The following is a 21,140-nucleotide window of genomic DNA, read 5'->3' on the forward strand; positions in this document are numbered from 1 at the left end:
AATAGAAAAGCCCAGAACTACTGGAGCACTGATTCTTTGCCGACAGGGTACCGTCTGGTAAATCGAGAGAGAGGCCAGGGAATGTATGAGCATACAAGGTTCGAAACTCTTTTCCCATACCTTGTGAGCTCGCCATGGGTGCAGTGTTCATCCTACACAACGGTCCTGCTATAGCGTCACAAGACCCAGTTGGCGTGTTTTTACGCTTTTTTTGGAAAGACACTTGGCTAAAGTACATTACAACATTTTATAGGCAATAATCACAATGTTTCACTTATGTTTAACATGTACCTCATTATATCCACAACAAGACAACCTTGTATCAAAAAATATATTTTTTTATTTTTCTTTTCTTTAAATAATTAGAATCAGATACTCTTAATTTCTTATGTACATATTCTTTTGTAAAAAACAGTGGATGCACTTTTCTTCAGACAGTTATCTATTCAATCCATTAACATTTCTTTTTAAGTACTTAAACTTAACTGGTTATGGTTGGATGCAGATTATAGGATACATAGGTCACCTGAAACTTTTTCAAACTTCATGTATAATAATACATTTGTTCAAACATATTTTCATTTTGTTTCCTCCTAAAGTAGCAAAATGTTAGTTTATTGTTGGCCAACACGACCAATGCACGACCAATGTACAATTGACGTCGGTACCAAAGAGAGTTCACAGGTGACGGTTTGCTTTACATTTAGTGATGAATACTGGAATAAACCTGTTCCTCAGCAGTCCCACTTTGAGCAGATACTAAAAATGGAGCCCAGCGAGGTAAAACTCATTTGACGAAGCTCACACAGAGTAAGTGGGAGATTCTGATTTTGGATTCAAGTTTCCCGGTTCCTCTAGAACAAGTGCTATTAGATATTTCCGCGTCTGCGGTTTTTGTTAAGCCCCTAACCCTTTGATGCGGAAGTTCAGAAGCTCACCCGTATCTGCGACACAAAGTACAGAAAAGTACGCAAAAGCAACAATGTGAGATAAGATCAGTGATGTAAAAGACACCACCAGAGTGAGTGTGAGACCTCTCAGGCCAGAAGGAATCTTTGAAGATCAACACCCCTGGCTTCAACACTTCTCTGCACCACTACAGGGCCTGCACCCCACAACAACAGTAACACTTGCTTTATCAGACTTCACACGAGTCAGCAAAAACAGAGGTCCTAGGAGCCACAGCCAGCTAAATACAGCACCGCGCAGAACCACAAAGACTGGAACAAACTGCTTGTAGACAGTAACTTTGTCTAAAAGTGCAGACGAATTCACAGCCACCGAAATCCAGGCGCTAATCACCAAAACTAAAAGAGCTGGCATGTAAATCACGAGTAGCGGCGTTTCAACACACGGCAAGCGACTCAGCGACGAGTCAGCAAAAACAGAGGTCCTAGGAGCCACAGCCAGCTAAATACAGCACCGCGCACAACCACGAAGACTGGAACAAACTGCTTGTAGACAGTAACTTTGTCTAAAAGTGCAGACGAATTCACAGCCACCGAAATCCAGGCGCTAATCACCAAAACTAAAAGAGCTGGCATGTAAATCACGAGTAGCGGCGTTTCAACACACGGCAAGCGACTGGTTTTATTTTGAAGGGCCAAATAATGTTCATAGACCATGCCTGCATGTGAGGAGGACGCGCGCCCGACAAACGCACTGCTCTATGGTGAACGCACACAGACCATCTGGAATGCATTACACGGGCACCCTGACAGCTCCTAATTAAAATTATTGGACTGCCGTGCGCGAAACCGCACAGAAAATGCCAAAAATGGCGGACGAAAATTACATCTGCCCTATCATCATCAAGACTACTAAAAATACAGCACCGCGAGGACCAATCACCATTCAGATTATAAAATAAAGCACTGCGAAACCACGAGCACAGAGGAATTTTTCCACCCTTAACAATACGGGTCGTAGCTCCTCCCCACTTCTGACGAAGTGGTGACGTCGCCGAGCCCGTAAAAACCGGGCACAAACACAGAGACAGAAAGCAGCGGATGAGCAGAAGAGCAAGGCTCTCTAACTGGACGACCAGGGATGAGGCGCAGGCAGGAGCCTGCGGGTGTAGGAGGGGCTCGAACACCTAGCAGCTCCGAGGTGAACGGGGTCAGTGGCAGCGGCACAACAGCAGAGCTCTGCTGGGGGAAAGAGCAGGTCTCTGACCCAATCCTCTTTCACTGATCTGCACTGTGGTATTGTAAATTGGAAGCCAAACGTTTTTTGCTGCAAAGGGTTGTGCCTACTTCTGCTCCAGACATGTGGTATGGAGGCTACATACAAGTCCTGATGTTTATTTCATAGCATGAAAATGTTAATTCCCCACGGCTTGGCATCCGGGTATCTATGGCGTGTATCATAAGGGTTTGGAACTGTACTGCAGAGAGCCTGTCTCTTGCCTCACCAATCGCCATTTGGTTATTGTACAAATTTTGCACTACAATTGTACAGTTTCACCAAATCCTCCATCAACAGACGTATAACTAATTAGTGGAATATTTCACAAAAGACAATTTGGTTAAGTTTGTTGTTTGTTTTTTTTGTTGGTTTTTATTGTTTGTGTTGTTTGTTTATTTTGCACATAATACGTAAAATAAGTTACTTATTTGCAGCCAGCCACCGGCATTAAACATAATGAATGAAATGGGGCTTGTAAAGCGCAGCTGCTGCTTCATGAGAAGCGTCCTGGTGCTGAAATGATCATGGGGTAAATGCTGAGTTTATAGTTCACTGAAGAGTTGAGCCTTAAACAGACTTTCACTGGGGATATTATGGAGCTACAGTGGTAAAGAATGTCAAATGATGGGGCTTAAAAAAGGAAAAGATTTTGCACCAGATTTGGCTTTCCGTACTGTAGAAACGTACAGCAGTTTATTTGTTGAACGCAGTACCCTAGCGGAGAGATACTTTACTAACCTATTCTGAAAGTACAACAGGCCCTTAAAATGGAATGCTCTGTATGTGACCAAAGTGTTTTGAACTTAATTCAGATTTTATTGGCAGCCAATGTAGTTGCTTTAAGCCGGTTCTGATACAAAGCTTTTTAAGAATATTTAATTCCAGCCCGGACTGCAGCGTTCTGGACACGCTGAAGCTGTGAAAACAGTTCTTGAAAGGCCCCCAGATAGAGAACATTAACATAGTCTAATCTGTGGCAGTGAGAGCATGTACAATCCCCTTCCTTGTGACTAGCAGAAGTTATTTAGAAAACGTTCTGAGCGACTATTGAGGGAGTTGGAGCTTGTCCCAACTTGAGAGGCCAAAGTCTTGCGACATTGACTGTAGAGGAAATTGCAAATACCAACATTTCAGATTTATTAGAGTTAAGTTGTAAACGGCTGTTATACATCCAGTCAGCAACAGCAGTAAGATAGCTCTGAAAATCACCGACTGCATACTGTTGAAATGCCGACATAAGATGTATGTCGCCTGCATAGGATACGATATTCAGATGCCACTGTTGTACAACTGGGACCAGTGGGGCCATACAGATGTTAGAGAGTAGAGTTCAAAATCGAGCCCTGAGGGACACCACATCAATGGGTCTACATTGGGATGTTAACGGTGATAAAAATACTGCTGGTTGTCTTGTAGATAAATAGGAACAGAGCCATTCTGAAGCCCTGACCCCTGCTCCTACCTTCTCTAATCTCTGCATAAGGATTTTATGAGACACTGTATTGCATACAGCGGAAAGATTTCGTAAAATGACCACTGTCTTATGACCTAGGTCAAGGTCGTTCTGATGTATTCAGCAACTTCCTAGAGGGTAGAATCATTTTTAAACCCTATACAGAAGCCTGATTGAGAAGGACAGAAACTGTTCCGATCAGCATGGTTGGTGATTTGCAGTTGACCAGGGTTTCCAACATCTTCCCTAAAATAGGGAGGAGGGAAATTGCTCTAGAATTATTCAGAGTGAGTGGATCTACATTAGTAATTTTTTAGAAGAGGCCCTACGAGAAGCTTTTTCCAAATAGAAGGTATTTCACCCTACTCCAAAGAAAGGTTCAAAAAGAGCGTTAAGCTTGGAATTCATTGGAGTAGCTGCCTTAGGTAGTATGTGAGAAGGGCACAGATCAAGAGGTATCCAGACTTAACTTTGTGAATGATAAGTTCCAATTCTGCTAGCGGGATTTCTTTAAATAAATCAAGCAGCGGACATGGGAGATGGACATCAGGGGAGGTTGAGCAGCCTCTTTGAAGTTCGCAGATTTTGTTTCACTTTAGTGTGGAAAAATAAAGAGAAGTCATCTGCAAGCAACTGGGAAGTTGGAATGATTTGTTTGCACACCACAGGCTTTAAGAATGCTTTGACAATTTTAAAAACTTCTGTTGGGGAATTTTCTGATGCGTCTATTTGTTTGGCAAAATACACTACAGTAGGCGACCTTTTTCAGTCTCATAACTTCGCCTCCATTGCTTTCCAGCTGTTTATATTTACGTTTGTCAGCCTGAAGTCTAAGTGAGAACCAACCCGTCGAAGACGCAGCTCTCTTCCTAGTGTAGATTTTTAGGAGTGCCAAAGTGTTGAAACCTGACAATAAGGCGTCATTAATGGATCTGACTGCAGCGTCCATTCGCATTCACATATTACTCTTTATTTGAGAGTACAGGTTGGCTAAACTGAATACAGATATAGTATGCCAGAGTCTAGAAGACCCTAAATCCTTAAAGCTGGCAGCAGGGGCGCAACTAGACCCGAACTTCGAGGGGGAGTGTGAGAAGTTGGCCTGATATGTAGTGCTCACTATTCTAGTGATCACTGTGTATCATTCCAAACGACCCTTATTGATGATTGGTTGTAAGTCAACCTTTAGACCAGCTATCCTAGTAGCATGGACAAGAGCAGTCTTTAGGCTAAACTCTAGAGGGCGTGTTAAGCCAGCTGTTATACCATCTCATATACCCCTTGAACACCAAGTGAAAGGACACCACACAAGTTGTTATGAAAATAAAAGTATATTTATTTAGAACACAACAGCCCTGGACTCTTTATGAGGACAGGGTGCTAAGCACAATACAAAGCTCTTAAAGAGTTTCTGAAAGCCGCACAATTTACACAAATGCCCGAGGGGCACGAAAAACCATATACTCTAAAAGTGGAATGCGAAATTACTAGCAGGTAAGTACTACTCTAATAGGCTTTAGGATCGCTAGGACTGGACTACTGAACCTTCAGATTACGAGCAGGAGGCCTAGGGAGATCGGGTGCAGGGTGTGCACTCTCATGCGGGACAAAGTCTATGGATGCTAGATTTCGTAAAGTCAGTGTTATCGGACGAATCCGACTAGGTAGAGCTGAAACAAAAAAGGATCTGGACCTTTGGATAGTTAAGCTATGCTGGAGCACCGAAATGCTCAGGTTACCTAGCCCAGGGGCTGCGGCTGCATAGGTCTGAAAAGACGTCGGGAATCCTCGTTGCAGTCTATGGAGCCGGAAAGAAGAAGTTGCTGGCAGGCGACCAGTGATGAAGTTCGAAACGACCCAAGCCTGGATCGGTGAAGATGGATACCTGTAAGCAGAGGGGACCAAGTTCTGAATCACTAGCCAGTGATTAGATTGGCACCAGGATGGCACCGGACGAAGTCACCTCGACCAGGTGAGTGGGCGACGCTGGGCTCTGCAGTCTCTCGGACCAGGAGGCGTTGTCGGCGACCAGGATGGAGGTGCGAGCTGTCCCACGAAGGTATCTGCTGTTGACGTCGCTGGACCCAGGATTGGGGCAACAAGTCTTGGCAAATGCAAGCCCACACAGTGGACTCAAAATGGCGCCTGGAGTGGACCAGGAGGGTCCGGGGTGCTCCTCTGTTGGAGGGGAGCAAGGGCCAGTCTGGAGCAACCAGACCAGCGGTGTTGTCGTCGTGGTGCGTCGTCAAGAGGGCTACAAGCCAGCAGGCAAGTAGCCGGACAACGCGGTGAGCAGCAAAGAGCAGAAGGGCCCCACGCAGATCTCGTGGATGCTGGGGGGCTGGACTTCGGTGCTGGAGCTGCTCAGGGTTAGGGCTTCTCAAACCCCAAAGCACTCACTCGAGGATCCCTCGGCGGTCGTGCTGGATAAGCGTCGTGCAGTTCTGAAGATGGCCGGTCCCTCGAGGTCTCGTCACACCCACGGATCTCAGCTGGGCTGATGATGTAGGTAGAGGTCAGAGGTGCCAGGGAAGCCGGGTCTCATCGTGCTGGTCGGTCGGATTCCTGAGGAAGGACGTGCAGCAAACCGCAGTGTTCTTAGTTGGTGCCCGCAGATGCAGGGTGACTACTCCTTAGTCACAAGGGAGAAATCTTGAGAAGAAGTCGAGAGTTCCTTTCGTAGAAAGTAGTTTCAGGATTCAAAGATGATCTAATTTGGAAGTGTCCCCGCTCCCACCTTTATACTAAAGAAAGGGGCTGGTACGGGACTAGGTCCTGCCCATGGGTGGGACCAGGAAGGGGGATGGTTACACCCCTCTCCCAGGCCGGACTTTCCCCAGCTCAGGGGCTGGTGTGCCCCTGGAACTGGTTCTAGCCGGCAGATGCATAGTGAGCACCGGGGTGCCACTTGCAGTCACCTTCCTATTCAGCCCTGCCTACCCAGGATACACAAAACCCTGTCTGGGATGGTGCTAGCACCGCCCCTGACAGGAAACCCTTTGTCCAAGCTCTCCTCGCTGGAAGGACTCCCAGCAGCAGGAGGTCAGACTTGTGTCTGTGGTGGCAGCATCCATTTTGTGATGCTGAGGCTCGAGTTAACTTTAACCGGGGTTCACAGTTACATACATGTCGTGGCCCTCTAGAAGGGTGGAATGCTAACCCCGTCGCCAGAATTGGCGAGGGGTTGGTATTCCAATTCGTATGACACCTTACTCGACATGTTTTGATAATGCGATACCAGAGTTGGCATATAACCGCGAGGATTATAATGCACTTAAGAGTATATGGTATGCGTTATCATGGAACAGCTATTAGGACTTGGTTCCGCAAGCTGCACACGGGCTCAGCTCATGCCAGAGCACCATCTCACATGATTCCAAGCACTCTGCCTTCAGGATTGCTAAGGCCTGCCATAGGAGTGACTGATAGGAATCTATGTGTCCATTTTTAGGGTTAGATATAAGTATACTATATCTAAAGCAAAGGGTGATTACACCACCTTGCCCCAGCTGTCGTGCAGCAAGTTGTGTCAGATTTAGATGGCCAGTACCAATTGGATATGTACCTAAGGTACATGGAATCCATTTTACAGAGAGAGTAGTAGGCCTGGGGTCCTGATTGGCAGGGTCCTAGGCCAACTATGTCAAAAACCAGCTAAAACACAAGGCAAAAAATCGGGGGCAACCATAGCCAGGAGCTACCCTCCTACAGGGAGGAGCTAAGACTCCCAGTCAGGACTGGCCATAGCACTGGTCGCGCACGGTGCAACATTCTTTTTTTGGCACCCTCCTCCATTTCCACCTTTTCCATGAATTCCCTCACTACCACTTGCCAATAATGCACCTCATTTCTCTATAGCCCGGTTCTGACAAACATTTCATTTTTCTTATAGGGCTGCTTGTAGTTTATACACACTCAGTTATGTGATCGGCATGGTACACGTTCTTTGTAGCAGGCACATAAACCCTCTGCGCTGTGTGGGTGGCAGGAGTGTCCATGTGAGTGCACGGTGAGCGATGCGACGGTGTGAGCGGAGTGACTTCAGGGTGAGTGAGGTGACCATATGAATTGGGGTGCGGAGTGGGACGAATGAATGTATGGTTAGTGATGGGCTTGTTTGAGTGAGATTGCAGAGTGAGCAGTCAAGGGGACAGTTGAGTGAAGTGTCCCGTGAGTGCAGGGTGAGTAGTGTGCTAGTGTGACTGCAGGGTGAGGTACAGGGTGAACAGTGCAAGTGCATTGTGAGTGCAGAGTGATCAATATGAGTGCAGAGTGAGCGGTATGCTCATTTGACCGCAGGGTAAGAGGAGGGAGAACGGTGTGAGTTCATGGAGAGCGGCATAAGTGCTGTGTGGTCCTTGTGAGTGCAGGGTGAATGGTGTGGGTGCTTAGTGATCAGTTTGAGTGCATTTTGACCGCTGTGAGTGCAGGGTGAGTGTGAAAGTGAAGGACGAGAATGAGGGGTGAGTTGTTTGAATGCAGGGTAACTCTGCATGTAATTGAGGGTTGGCATAGGGTTTCAGTTATAAGTTAAACTATTGCTATTATGGCATTATTCAGGTACAGGGCCAGACTGGCCGTAGCGGCACTGGATGTTTTCTCGATGGCCCGGAAGAGTGGAGACTTGTTTTGGACCGGTGGGAGCTGTTTCTGGTACAGGGGGCCGGTTTTGCAGCAGTGCTGCAATATCGGCCCCCTGTACCAAAAGCAGCTGCAGTGTTTTCCACGCACACACCCCCAGCCCCCAATCCTAACCACCTTCCCCCATGGCTGGTCCAAATTGCCAAGGCCGGTTTGCGTTTCCGGCCCTGTTCAGGGTTCAAGGGTGGAGGAAATAAATATTGTGCTCATCCTGCAACAAACTTCCAGTGTTGTGATTAGGGTTGCAAGCTCATTATATTGATGTCCCAAACATTAGAAAAATTAGCAGTCACCTAATGCTTTTTTCATCACTTATCTGTGCATACTTGAAACAGCAAATATAAATAGAAAGTATTTTTAATTGTGTTCTAGGGCTGCCTGAATGATCCATGACTGATAATTAAATAGAACAAAGACAGGAAAGTCACATTACAAATCAATTCATATGATTTTATTTATAACCCTATTTGGTGTCAAGACGAGGCCTTTGCAGGCTCTTAAAACAACAAATGGCTGGTATTTTTCTTTTGGCAAACCTACTTTATATTTCTTTTCATGAAATGCATTCTCACGCTATGGCAGTAAAAGTAAAATCCAAATGTAAGGAATAGGCAGAGTGGGGGCGCAGGGGGTACTGTAAACTGGCAAACAGTTTACAAAGGCCTGCAAATGGTCTTTCAAAGATCTGTGAAAAACTTGGGTGCCGAGATAAGACTCCATACACTTCTCAGCTGAGCCCACAGCAGCTCGAGCTGCAGCAGCCCGGTTGACACACACGACGTTGCGCATCTGGCTGGCAATCTGGACAATAGCATTATATGTGGAGAAGGGCACTAAAAACGGTCAGCCCAGGTGAGTTGAAGAGGTGAGCCCGTCATGACCAAAGAGTGACTAGAAAAGTTCAGGTTGAGGGTATGACCCCTGATATGAGTGGCATCCTTGACAACCTGTATAAGATTAAGATCCGCCATAGATTCCTTAAACTGCTCTGTTAATCTGTTGTTGGGATCATCTGTGTGTATATGTTGAAATCCCAAATTGCATTGATGAATACATTCACAGACTGGGAGGAGACTTTAGAGGAAGACAGATTACTGCACCAGACAGGGAAAAGTTTTCCAATATCTTTAAGGAGAAGACCATTTCCTCAATCCCAAACCCTACAGTTTAGTAGAGGTGCATGCACATTTTGAGCGATAATTAACAGCAATCCCACCACCAGGACCTCCAGGTCAATCTACATGAGAAATTAAACAGCCCTCTGCTATGGCCAGGATGATATCAGGGCCAGAATTCTCATTGAGACAAGCTTCAGTAAAACATAAAAAAACAATGTCCTACTCAGTCATTAAATCAGTTCCAGATTTGGGTTTTGTATTTGGGAAGCAATCTAACATTGATTTAGCATGTTTTCAATTCCTAGTGGTTAGGTGGTTGAGCCCCCTTACATAACTTGGAGGGAGGTGGTATGTATTTGCAGGAGACTGTCCCAGGAGAGTCAAACAGGTTACACCACCAAAAGTTGCATTTAGAACATTGCGTACCGTGACTATCCACAAAGGAATCGGACAGCAATTGACTCAGATCCCTCCTATCTCGGAGGAGGAATTTTTAGCTCTCTTAAATAAGGTCGCTTCTGGGTCCCCCACTGATTGTTGTCCCCCCCCTAATCCTTCGTGAGGCCTTCACAGCCTGTCTGCTTCTCCCCTCCTTGGGGCTTCTAAATAAGTCTCTTTCCTCTGGCCTGGTTCCCAATTCTTTTAAAGTTGCAGAGGTTGTGCCCATCTTAAAAAAAAAACCACAGCAGATCCTTCGGTCATGAGCAACTACCGTCCCATTTCCCTTCTTCCTTACCTCATTAAAATTCTTGAGTCTCATGTCACCAACATCTTGAGCTCATTCATCGAGTGTTCTCAATATCTTGACTCCCAACAGGCCGGTTTTAGACCCGCCCATTCTACGGAGTCTGTCATACTGTCAGTCATGGAGGAACTGCGAAGAGGAGCGGACTCTAAACATCAGTCAGGTTCTGGTGCTCCTGGACTTGTCGGCCGTCTTCGACACGGTCGACCACGATATTCTGGTTGACCGTGTCGGTGAGGCTGGTGTTCGGGGCAGGGCTCTTGACTGGATCCGCTCCTTCCTGAGCAATCCCCACCAGGCGATCCGGCTTTCGCAGTTTACCGCGGATAGGGTCGAACTGACCTGTGGTGTCCCGCAGGGTTCCTCCTTATCCCCCCTTCTTTTTAATTTATACTTGACCCCCCTTATTCGTTCTTTGCGAGGTAGCCATGTCACTGCGTTTAATTACACGGATGACATTCAGCTAGTCTTCAATATCGACTCCTCGGACCAGTCCATTGTCAACTTTCAGTCAACCCTCTGTCACATCAGTGACTGGATGGGGGCTAACAACCTCAAGCTTAACCCCGACAAGACAGAGCTGGTTCTTGTCGGGGGCGCTGCCAATCCATGAAAATCCACCTTTTGGCCTGCGAGGTTGGGTCTTCCCCCCCCCCCAGGCCAGTCGACTCAGCAAAAAGTCTGGGGTGATCATTAGTAACGATCTCACAATGAAGCCCCTGATTAATGCCGTAGTCTCCTCCAGTTTTTTCCAGTTGCGTAAAGTCCGATAGATCGCCCGTTTTCTGACCATTGAGGCCCTTACTTTAGTTCTGCTAGCCTTAGTCATCTCAAGTTTAGATTATGCCAATTCTCTCTACGTTGGCGTCCCGGCATACTTAATGGAGAGGCTGCAGCTTGTTCAGAATCAGGCTGCACGTCTCATTTATCATCAACCCAGGCACCAACACGTTGGTCCTTTGTTAAAATCCCTTCATTGGCTTCCCGTGTCCGAGCGTTGCAAATTTAAACTAGGTTGTACTATCTTTAAGTCCCTTGCCGGAACGGGTCCATCTTTAATCTCTTCACTACTACACACTTATGTCCCTTCCCGCAACCTCCGTTCCTCCCATCTTGCCTTGCTTAATGTCCCGGTTTTTAAACGCAATAAACACGGTGGCTTGAGATTTTCTTTTCTTGCCCCTTCCCTTTGGAATTCACTCCCCTTAGGTATACGACTTGCTTCCCCCTATACTCGTTTCAGGTCCCTTCTTAAAACTCACTTGTTTTGTAATGTTTATCACTAACGCCTTTTTGCCCTGCGAACTGTTTTCCCCCTTGTGCTCGAGCGCCAAGAAACCGTCTGGTGTTAGTTGCGCTTTAAAAATATTTTTTACATTACATTACAAAGGAATCGGACAGCATTTCACCACAAGGGGGCATGCGAAAGGATAATAAGTCTTTACCCCAAGTCAATCTCTGAGGCTGGACTGAAGCAGAAAGGGCAGCATGGCTGGCGCTGGTCGCATTTTGGGCGCTGACGAGCACAAACGAGCTTACCTTTGAGTTTTCAGTACATCCGCACAGCTACCTGCATTTGAAGGGCTGGGGAGCGCTACTAGCCCCGCCCACCTCCAACTGCTAGAGTGTTTAGCTCGAAACAAAGAAAGGGTAATGGTGCGTAGAGAGGGAAAACAATCCCCAACACCCTCCAATTAAGATTCTCCGTCCCGCACTACCCAGTCAAACAGTTTAGCCTTCAAATAACATTTAAATGACAAAAAATAAGAGTCCAGAAGAGCGCCAGAAAAAGTGCCCAGTCTTGACTGACAGAAAGTTAAAAAAATAAATACGTTGTGCAATTTCTTAAAAATTCTATTTAAAAATACAATTTAACCGCAATACAAGAACCATAAAAATATGACCTTACTACCATGCTTAAAAAGCCATTTAAACCTGTTACAAGTGTAAAAGCAAAATGTTTTGCTTTCATTCTTAGCAGCATGTGCCTAGGAATATGGCCTTTCCAACTCAGCAGTATTGCAGACTAAGCATAAAAACAGCATAGCATATATAGTGCATCACAGATAAAAAGAAAAATGTACATTTGATGAAGGATCAAATGAATTAAACCATAAAAAAGAAATAAAAAGTCAAGTGTTTAAGAGGGAAAGGGTATATACTTTTAACTCCACAGACAAAAGCCTTAATTAAGGTAAAGTTGGGGTCATAAAGCATAAACCTTCATTGTATTTTGACTAAAACTTTCTCAGGTTTGCTCTCTTTGGAGCAGGTTCATCAGGAAAAGGAAAGGAGTCTAGCAATGTCAGTGGGTTTACTAATTGTTGACTTAAAGACATATCGACTAGAGTTCCTCATAGAGGCCCTTTGCTATACTCCGATATAAAAGGAACATAATGGTGACCCCCCCCACTTTCAGCGAACGACCACGCAGCTCTCACAAAGGCTGGGATAGTCGTCGTCTCTTTTCTTTTATCTGGTGGAGAATCACTCATGGATTCTGTTAGAGTTTAGACTAAGGAGTGGGGCTCCCATTCGCTTCCACTCTTTTTTATGCACTCGTCTAGTGGCTACAAAATATTACACAAGACTAACGAGCTGCTGAACTTGGTGCCATATAGCTAGAACTTCGATCAAATTGGCCAGGGATCTACATCAGCTTTGGTGTTGTAGAGGATGGGAGGGGCAGGGCAGCATCTTTCACTCATTTGTGTTTCATGCCCTTAACTGCGTCTTCAGGGCAGCAGTGGGCATGCAGATACTGGAAGGTCAGATTTACTAGTCTAACTCTAAATTTTGAATATTTGGGGAAAGAGCAACTTTCCCCAAATATTCCAGTAGGCTTATTTACTATTCTACTTCCAGTCATAGAATATTTTGTGGATTGTTATAAATTCGGTAAGTATTTTTAAAAAGGGTTTAAGAGTAGTAATTTTAAATTACAGAAAGGGCTACCCTGAAGGCGCAGCTCTGGGCAAAAAGCTAGGAATACTGCACCCAGTTTCCTTTGTCCTCCAAAATTGCTAGTTTGATCTAGATTCTATCGGGTTCTAATCGGGGAACTAGCTATGTGCTATTGTCTTCCAAGATGCTTATCATCACATCCCCACCTAGCGTCCTCACTGATGTGATATTGAGTCTGCTATCGGTACAAAAGCCTACCTTTTGGACTCCTATCAGGATTCCATGTCTTACACAAGATCATGCCAGAAGCTGCATCTTATGAGAGCTGTGTGGCTAAATCCATGGTTTTCATTGTGCGGTTTCTATAAATGGATCTCATTAGTCCCTGCTCGGTGCTAGTATTCATAGTTGCTGTGAAGTATATGACAAGGTAAGCCTCACTTCCTCCCATTTCCTTCCTTTCATCTCACCCTTACTATCCCCGAGGGTTTAGCATTCTGGTAATGGCATTAAGATTTTTCATTCATAAGTGTATGCTACGTAGACTTTACCCAACAACATGGCAGTGATTTGTTTTAATCGACTAGCCTTGTGAAAAAAGATGAGTAGTGAATCTGTCGAAATATTGGACAGCAAAATGCAGATGTGTATCACACATTTGGGAGCAGTTAGCACTAAGCAAGGTAATATGTAAGCCTCTGCTGTGAACGCTATGAGCAAGTGAATGTCCGACTGCCTTCTTCAGGCATTGTGTGGGGTCCCATTCATAGGGATGGAAGTGGCAAAATGTAATTTTACGGATAGAATCAAATGATGCTACCACCAACCTTTGGTTAGTCTTAAAAACGTGATTATTTGTTTTCTTCTGATGTGTGCCATTATGAAGGGTTCACTAGTCTCATACAGACAGCCTAAGCAGGATCACATGTATTTCATGCGAGAACCATGCTTGACAAAATAACATCAACCTTGTCCAAAATGAGTTGACTACTCCTATTTTTGCTTGACTCAGGACACAACGTGAAGCAAGACCTTGGAAGAGCAGGGATTGATCATCTGTTAGGAAAATAAATTCATGTATGCCTTGCTCCCATCACCAATATTTTACAGGGTTGCGCCTAAGAAGAGAACTCTGATTTATTCTCGTGGCTTCCAGGCTGCACATTAGGTTTTTTTTTACATTGGAACTAGCAAATGTTCTCCACACAAGGATTGAGTTATTTTGTAACAGAATGACCTGGTCCTTACCCCATGTTCCCAGTCACTGAGGAAAGCAGTTGGCTCGGGACATATAACTTACAGCTTGAAAGAAAGAAAATAACCCTCTGGTATTCTGTTTTCCACTGGGCTCATAGGCTACCCATTTGTTTTTTTGCAGATTCTTATAGCCCACAATGGGCCTGTTTCTATAACTGCTGAGTAGTGCTGTTTCTCCATTTAGAGCAAATGTAATGGTTTGCTCCACTTCCTACCCTAAAGCAGTACAAAAGGGGGTGGTGATGGACGGAGCATCTGAATCAATCAAACACTTACATCCAGTCAAAAGATCTGGGTTTAATCCATCACCTTTCTTTAGCCCACTCTGCCACCCCAGTTCAGACATGGCTATATGCAAATCAGTCTGACCCTGTGCCTCATGGGAACAGTCCAACCCCAACTGCCAAGCCATGTCTTCCCTGGACCGGAAACAAGCTTCCGAGGACCGGTTTCTGGCATTCCAGCCGTCTTCTTGCTTGAATCCCTGACACCACATTTGGTTTGGGATTTAATTGTTGCACTTTGTATTTTTTTGTCCATATGCGATTTGAGCCCATGACATCTAGTGAAAAATATGTTGGCATGGAGCATCACTTATCTGATTGCAGGGATCCCAGCTTGGATGGTTTGTGAGATTCTGTTACTTTGTAAAGAGACATAAACAGTTGTTTCCCAGAAATAATGTTGTTCTCAGTACCCATTTCTTCTTATTTTACTGATGTTTTTTTTTGTTTTCACTATGCATGAGGTGACGATCAAGCTAATGCTCTACAATGGCCATGTTAATACTAAAATAGTCACCCCCCTATTCTTGTTTACTGTTACCCTGATTTCGGTCACAGTGTGAATCTTCCTCGAGTTTCTTAACTCCATCTTTGCCCATGGTAAAGCCTCTCGAGTGACAGATTGGAGTTAGCTGCCTATGACCACCCTCACTCACCTCCAACATACAGGAGGACCCAACATTGCTTATTGTTAACCTCTCTACATAGATAACATCTCTACCTTCACCCAGCCCTCCCATGCGCAATCTAGAACTGTTCCCCCTCTGCAATGTTTGTATATTCAAATCTGTTTGTTTCTTTTCTCTATTTTCATCGCTCTGCACATATCCCGAAGATTAATCTGATACTTAAGAAAATATATGTGCCACAAGCTTTAATTATCGATTACGTGTCATTCGCATACATTCTCAATGTAAAATGTGTTTTAGTTGAAAATCACAAAGATGGTTTAAACAAATTATGAGACACCGGTCCATTCCACCTGGTCCCTTCCAATCTAATTAGTAACCAAGTCAATACTTTTTTCCTGTCACCCTCCAGATCTTTTTATTCCAGTTGTTACGGGGCTTGGCTTACTGTCACAGACGGAAGGTTTTACATCGAGACCTCAAGCCGCAGAACCTTCTCATTAATGACAAAGGAGAGCTGAAACTGGCCGATTTTGGTGAGGCAAACTTGTATGAACCTTTTAATTGTGATCTCGCCATCTTTTGCACAGTACACAACGATGTCTGTAGAAGTAGCTGTCAAATCGTGTTGATTTCAAGCATGCTTGTTTTGTGTTTCTCAATTTTACCATGCCGAACGCCATTCATGCTCTTAACCCAAATACAAAAGCTCAATCATGAGATCCGTTTTTTCTCATGCTTGCTTCTGGAATAATATATTTTAAAATATTGATAGTAATAAGAACAGCAGTAATAATTAAAGTAATTATACAAAACCTGTGTGTTACAGTGGTCAGTTATGTTGTGATATGATGGAGAGTGAGAGTTTTTATGCATTGGAAGGTTAATGTAGTTGAGATGACAGCAATAGCAACAAGTCTGTTTTTCTTATTTTGTATATTAATTTGAAAAAATATGGCACTTTGTCCCAAACCTTACAGAATAGTGGGCTTTAAAAACCTCTTAAAAAGCAGTCATTGTTGCCTGCTAAGGAACTAATACTGGATAATTCAGTCCAGATGTAGTAGAGCTTAAAGGAGCAAACAGCAGGAACACAGAGTTGAGATAATATGGGAGAAGACGTTTTGCATACATTGAGAACTTGGAAGGAAACTAATTTGTAGAAAAAATGTGGTAGCACTGTGAGTCACTATAGACAAGTTGGGTATGGAGAGGCGAGTGCACCACCAAAGTAATTTTCAACAAGGGGCAAGCCTCACATGAGGAGAAGTGTAGTCCGTATTGTCTAATCAAGTCAAACAAGAATAGAGGTAACTTTCTGCTGTTACTATATAAATTGCAAATTTGTCAGTCCAATTAAAAGGGAAAATGAAGAGAAGCATTTATGTAGAGGAGACAATTGAAAGAGAATAGTAATACAGATATAAAAAAGCAATTAGAGGGCAGAGGGTGTTGGTTTGGGATTTTTATCAAGAGGTATTTACCGAAGGCCCCTAGGAATGAATTGCAATTACCGAATCGGTAAATACCGATTCGGTAAAAGGGGGAAAACATTGAAGGGTGGCAGCGTGTCACTTTGACACCCTGTTGCCCCCCTCAATTGTGTGTGGGTGCACATGTTGCAGATCTACACACAAGAGGGGAGAGGGCCACAATAGTTTAAACTCCAATACCCCGGGCCCCCTTAGGCAACCAAATGATCACACAAGGGGTATATAGAGTACACAACTACAACAAAGGAAAATTCCCCAATTTGGAAAAACTGCCCTCTCACATACCGAAGTATGTGACATGCTTCATCATCGGGCCTGCTACAAACGCCCTGGTGTAGCCACATCCAGGGCGGAGCATTAGGGAGGGGGAAAAATAATAAATTCCACGTCACAAGACGTACAACACAGTCCGTCAATACGTACAACGAATAACATACATAAGTGATAGAACGTGTAAGTGAACACCTCGTGGATCTGATGTGAGTGCGACGAAAAAAGTGCAGTTAGGATGTGATTAAAACTGATTAAGGGTGCCAATAGAAAGAATTAACTTCATTAAGCCCAATTTTGATACCCCTATCAGGATTAAAAATAATGAAAAAGGATGGGAAAATGTCTTGTTGAGAAAATGAGGTTCCTCAAGACTTCCCTCCTACCACTGCTAGAGTCAACATGTTTCGACCGCTTCAATTGTGCCCCGAGAGGTCACTTCGGTCTTCCTCAGGACTGTCGCAGTCAAATCCACTTGTTACCCTATGCCGTAGTTCGGTCACTGGGTTTCCGGAATGTAGTAGGTCTCATAAATCCGTACTCTTCCGGGTCTTCCAATCATACAGTGGAGAAGATATCCCCAAAGTAGAGGGGAGAACATTCACTGGAAAAGAGTAAGGAATAATAAGAAGGGTGCAGATGCTCGCCCCCCCATGATTCTACTCAATTCCTCCCTGAGATTTCTATTTTTCTAACTCGGGTATTTCTCCAACTAAAAAAACTGTGCTTCATCAACGTTCCGCAAACAGACTCAATCGTATGTCGTTTTAGCCTGGATTGTCTTATTAAACATTCCAGGAGACTAGCTTTAATTACTAAGTCTTAAATCAAGACTGTTCGCTAGTCAGTATGGTCATGAATCAAACAACACACTCATGTGCACATGTTGCAGACATACTGCAACATTGCACTGAAGCAATTTGCATAAAATTGTTTTTTTTGTCGTTATTTACGACCAACTTGTAGTTGGTGGTAAATAACGAATCCTAACATGGTATAAGCACTCATTTAAGTACTCCCTACATTAGGAATTCGGTAATTTACCGCATCGGTATTTCAGAAATCGGTAATTTACCGTTTACTTAAATTACCGATTCGGTAAATTACCGAATACTTCATTTTGGCCCCTACATCAGAAACGCCTATTACCAGTCGGTAACGGCCGAAATTCGTTAATTTCGGCCGTTACCGACCGGTAATAGCCTTCCTACATCTGGCCCTAATCTCCTGACCGGAACTTTACTATTCGGTTCCAGAAGGAGACCTCTCGACCCATTGACCTGTTTTACAATCTAGAGATTACTGGTTCCTTCTGGAGAGTTTTTCCATATTGCTTTGGTAACACACCCCAAAAAATAATGGCTGTCTTTTCCAATGATCTTTTGACCTTATACGAAAATGTAAAACCTATTTAGTTACCCAAAAAATTGTACCAGATCTCACTTTCATTTTTTTATGAAACCAGAGGTAATTTTAGCTGCATGGTATCCTGTGTATATTTGTATAACTAATCTTTACCTTGCTAAGGATTAGAATTAACTCAGAAAGGAAAAACAGTGGCACAAATAAGATCATCCCCTTTTTGAGTTATTCCTGATGCTAGCTTGCTTCCTGGTTAACTGATATAGTTAGCAAATACTTACTCCTGTAACATGATTCTACTTATTTTTCTTTTGCTGACCTACTACATTGTGCCTGTAATTTCTGATGTTCAGTTTAATTATGGGAGTACAACCTGTAAACCTTGTGCTTACAAAGTAGGGCCAATCCCGTATCCTTCTGATGACCGCTCCAAGGCAGGGTTTAAAATGATATGATGTGGTTAGTAAATAATATAGACATCAGGACGCATGCCCACATTTTAGCATTTTATTCTCTTACATTAAAAATATGGATTCGTTTGTTTCAGGTTTGCATCTGTCCCATGCGTTGTACAACAGAAATTCACACACTCATTTTCCCCTTTTGCAGTATCGAATATTATTGGTGGGAGTGGTAACCAGCTAAAAAAAACATGGTGCGCCGGACACAGCTCACTAAACGTTCTTGGCAACAATGCATTGGTATCTCCCGAGGCTTATAGAATGTGTGCAGTTGTCCAGTTGCATTCTATGTATAGTGACGGAGTCTGCAACACTATTCAAAGGGGGCAGAGTAATACTTAATACCTGCATTTATCCTGTTTTAATGCAGGAATCATTTGAAATGGTAATATGATGGCTCCCTGGATTGAGTAGATAGATACAGTGTACGTTTATTTTAATATGTAATGTGTATTAGGGCACATAGTAGTCTGTTCTGCCATTATTCTACTTTCTACTTTGTTTTCACGTTTTTACTTAATGAGTATTGCACTTAAATGTCTTTTGAGGCCCTTTTCATGCTGTGAAAATGAATGAAATAAACACATTGCCACATAAATCACAGTTTATTGCTAATTTATTTGATATCCTCTATTTCTTTTTTTTAAAACTTTGTGTATTGAGTTTTCTCGTTATTCAAGTCCTACAAGAAACATAGGTACATTACTAAGCATACAGTGCGTTAAATTATTACAATTAGCACAGTCCTCATCCAGTGTTGGCAATTTAAATACAATTATGTACATGTGCATATCAGAAGCATGCCAATCCAGTTCTAGTCAGGCAGTGCAGTATCAATTTGATGTCCAGTCCTGTGTATCTTTAACCCAGTTTTTATCTGTGCAAGTACGCATGTAGGTATTTCACAGAAGCATAACAGCTCAGTCTTCTAGGTAGTGAGACCCCACAAACGTAAATAATTACATTTGGTGTATTTCAGTCGTTCTTGCCTACAGGGTGTTATTAGGTGATTCTAGCTATTTCCCTGTCGATCTCATTACAGAAGTCCCAGCACATGCCATCAGCCCTTAAAGTGTGTGCAACTTCTGTCTCATGGGAGCCCTATGCTCAAGTATTGTGTCTCTCTTGGGTGTCCGATTTACCCTGCGCCAATAAGTAACATTTCAAGGGGGCCCACATGTCAGTTGGTCTGGAGGCCATAGGTAATAGTTCGGTGTATGTTGCTAGCTGTTCCTGGCAGTAAATAAGATCATTTAACCAGTCCTTAAATTTAGGTGCTCTCCCCCTGCCCCATCTGCATGCTACCCTTCTTTTAGCCATAAGTAGCGCCAGTGCAACATATTTACGGTGCGCCGCCTGTAATGGCTCGACGTATCCCAGGAGTGCTAGCACCGGGGAGGGCACTACCTCTTCATTGGTCATTTCGGATAGGGTCCTAAATACATGTATCCAGTATGCGTGTATGCCCTCGCAATCCCAAGCTAAGTGTAGGAAATCAGCTCCTGGGGCATGGCATATATCTCAAGTGTCTGTATCTCATAATCGATGTCTATGCATGCGCGCGGGCGTGAAGTATAGCCTGTGTAAATACTTGTAATGAATAATTCTGAGTCTACTGCTTGCTGAGATTCGTTCTGTCTGCAGAGCACAGAAGTACCACTGCCTATCTGTTAGTTCCACACCTAGCTCCTGGTTCCATTTAGCTCTAGCAATCGGAGTTGGCAGGTCCCTCATCTCGTGTACAGTCTTATAAATTGTCGATACTAATTTCTTAGCTTGCGCCCCCTGTAGAATCCTCTGTAGAGGTGCGAATATAGGAGGTTCTTTGGGAAAGTCAGGAGTGATAGCTATGAGTCCTTGTCGTAGCCGAATGTACAAAAATGTATCAAGGGGTGACTGTTGTATACCCAAAAACATGTGTTCCAGTGTCCGAAACGTACCTTCATGGTAGAGGTCACCCCAAGTTGTAACCTGAGTGTGTTCCCTCAGCTTGGGAAAGATAGCCTCCTGGAGTAGTGACATATCAGGGTGGTAGACTAGCGGTAAGAGCGAGGAATATACCAGAGATGTATCTAGCAGTTTGGCCAGTTGGGACCATGCGTTGACTGTACTCATTACTGTGGACGGTGTCTTGTCTCTACCAGATGACGGGATAAATAGTGCGCCCTCTATGGGGACAGGTAATGCTAGCCAGTGCTCCGCCGCTATTTGAGGCATGTATCGGAGTTGATGTACCCAGAAAAATGCGTAGTGTGCTTGCCCACTGTAATAGTACATCTCAAAATCGGGAATCCGAACCCTCCCTGAACATACGGCCGGGTGAGTACTTCCCATTT

The 21,140-nt window shown here is 44.0% G+C and overlaps 1 protein-coding gene across 5 annotated transcripts in view; it reads left to right on the forward strand.

Moving 5' to 3' along the window:
• LOC147692727 (cyclin-dependent kinase 17-like) overlaps positions 1-21,140 on the forward strand; it is a 600,938-nt gene that overhangs the window by 325,732 nt on the left and 254,066 nt on the right. For all 5 annotated transcript variants that reach the window (XM_086938922.1, XM_086938918.1, XM_086938917.1 and 2 more), the window contains one exon: positions 15,631-15,754. In XM_086938922.1, coding sequence (XP_086795048.1) covers positions 15,631-15,754 — 124 coding nt within the window. The remainder of the gene's footprint in view (positions 1-15,630; positions 15,755-21,140) is intronic.

This window comes from Lissotriton vulgaris, chromosome 9 (assembly GCF_964263255.1).
Source record: "Lissotriton vulgaris chromosome 9, aLisVul1.2, whole genome shotgun sequence".
Taxonomy (NCBI): Eukaryota; Metazoa; Chordata; class Amphibia; order Caudata; family Salamandridae; genus Lissotriton; species Lissotriton vulgaris.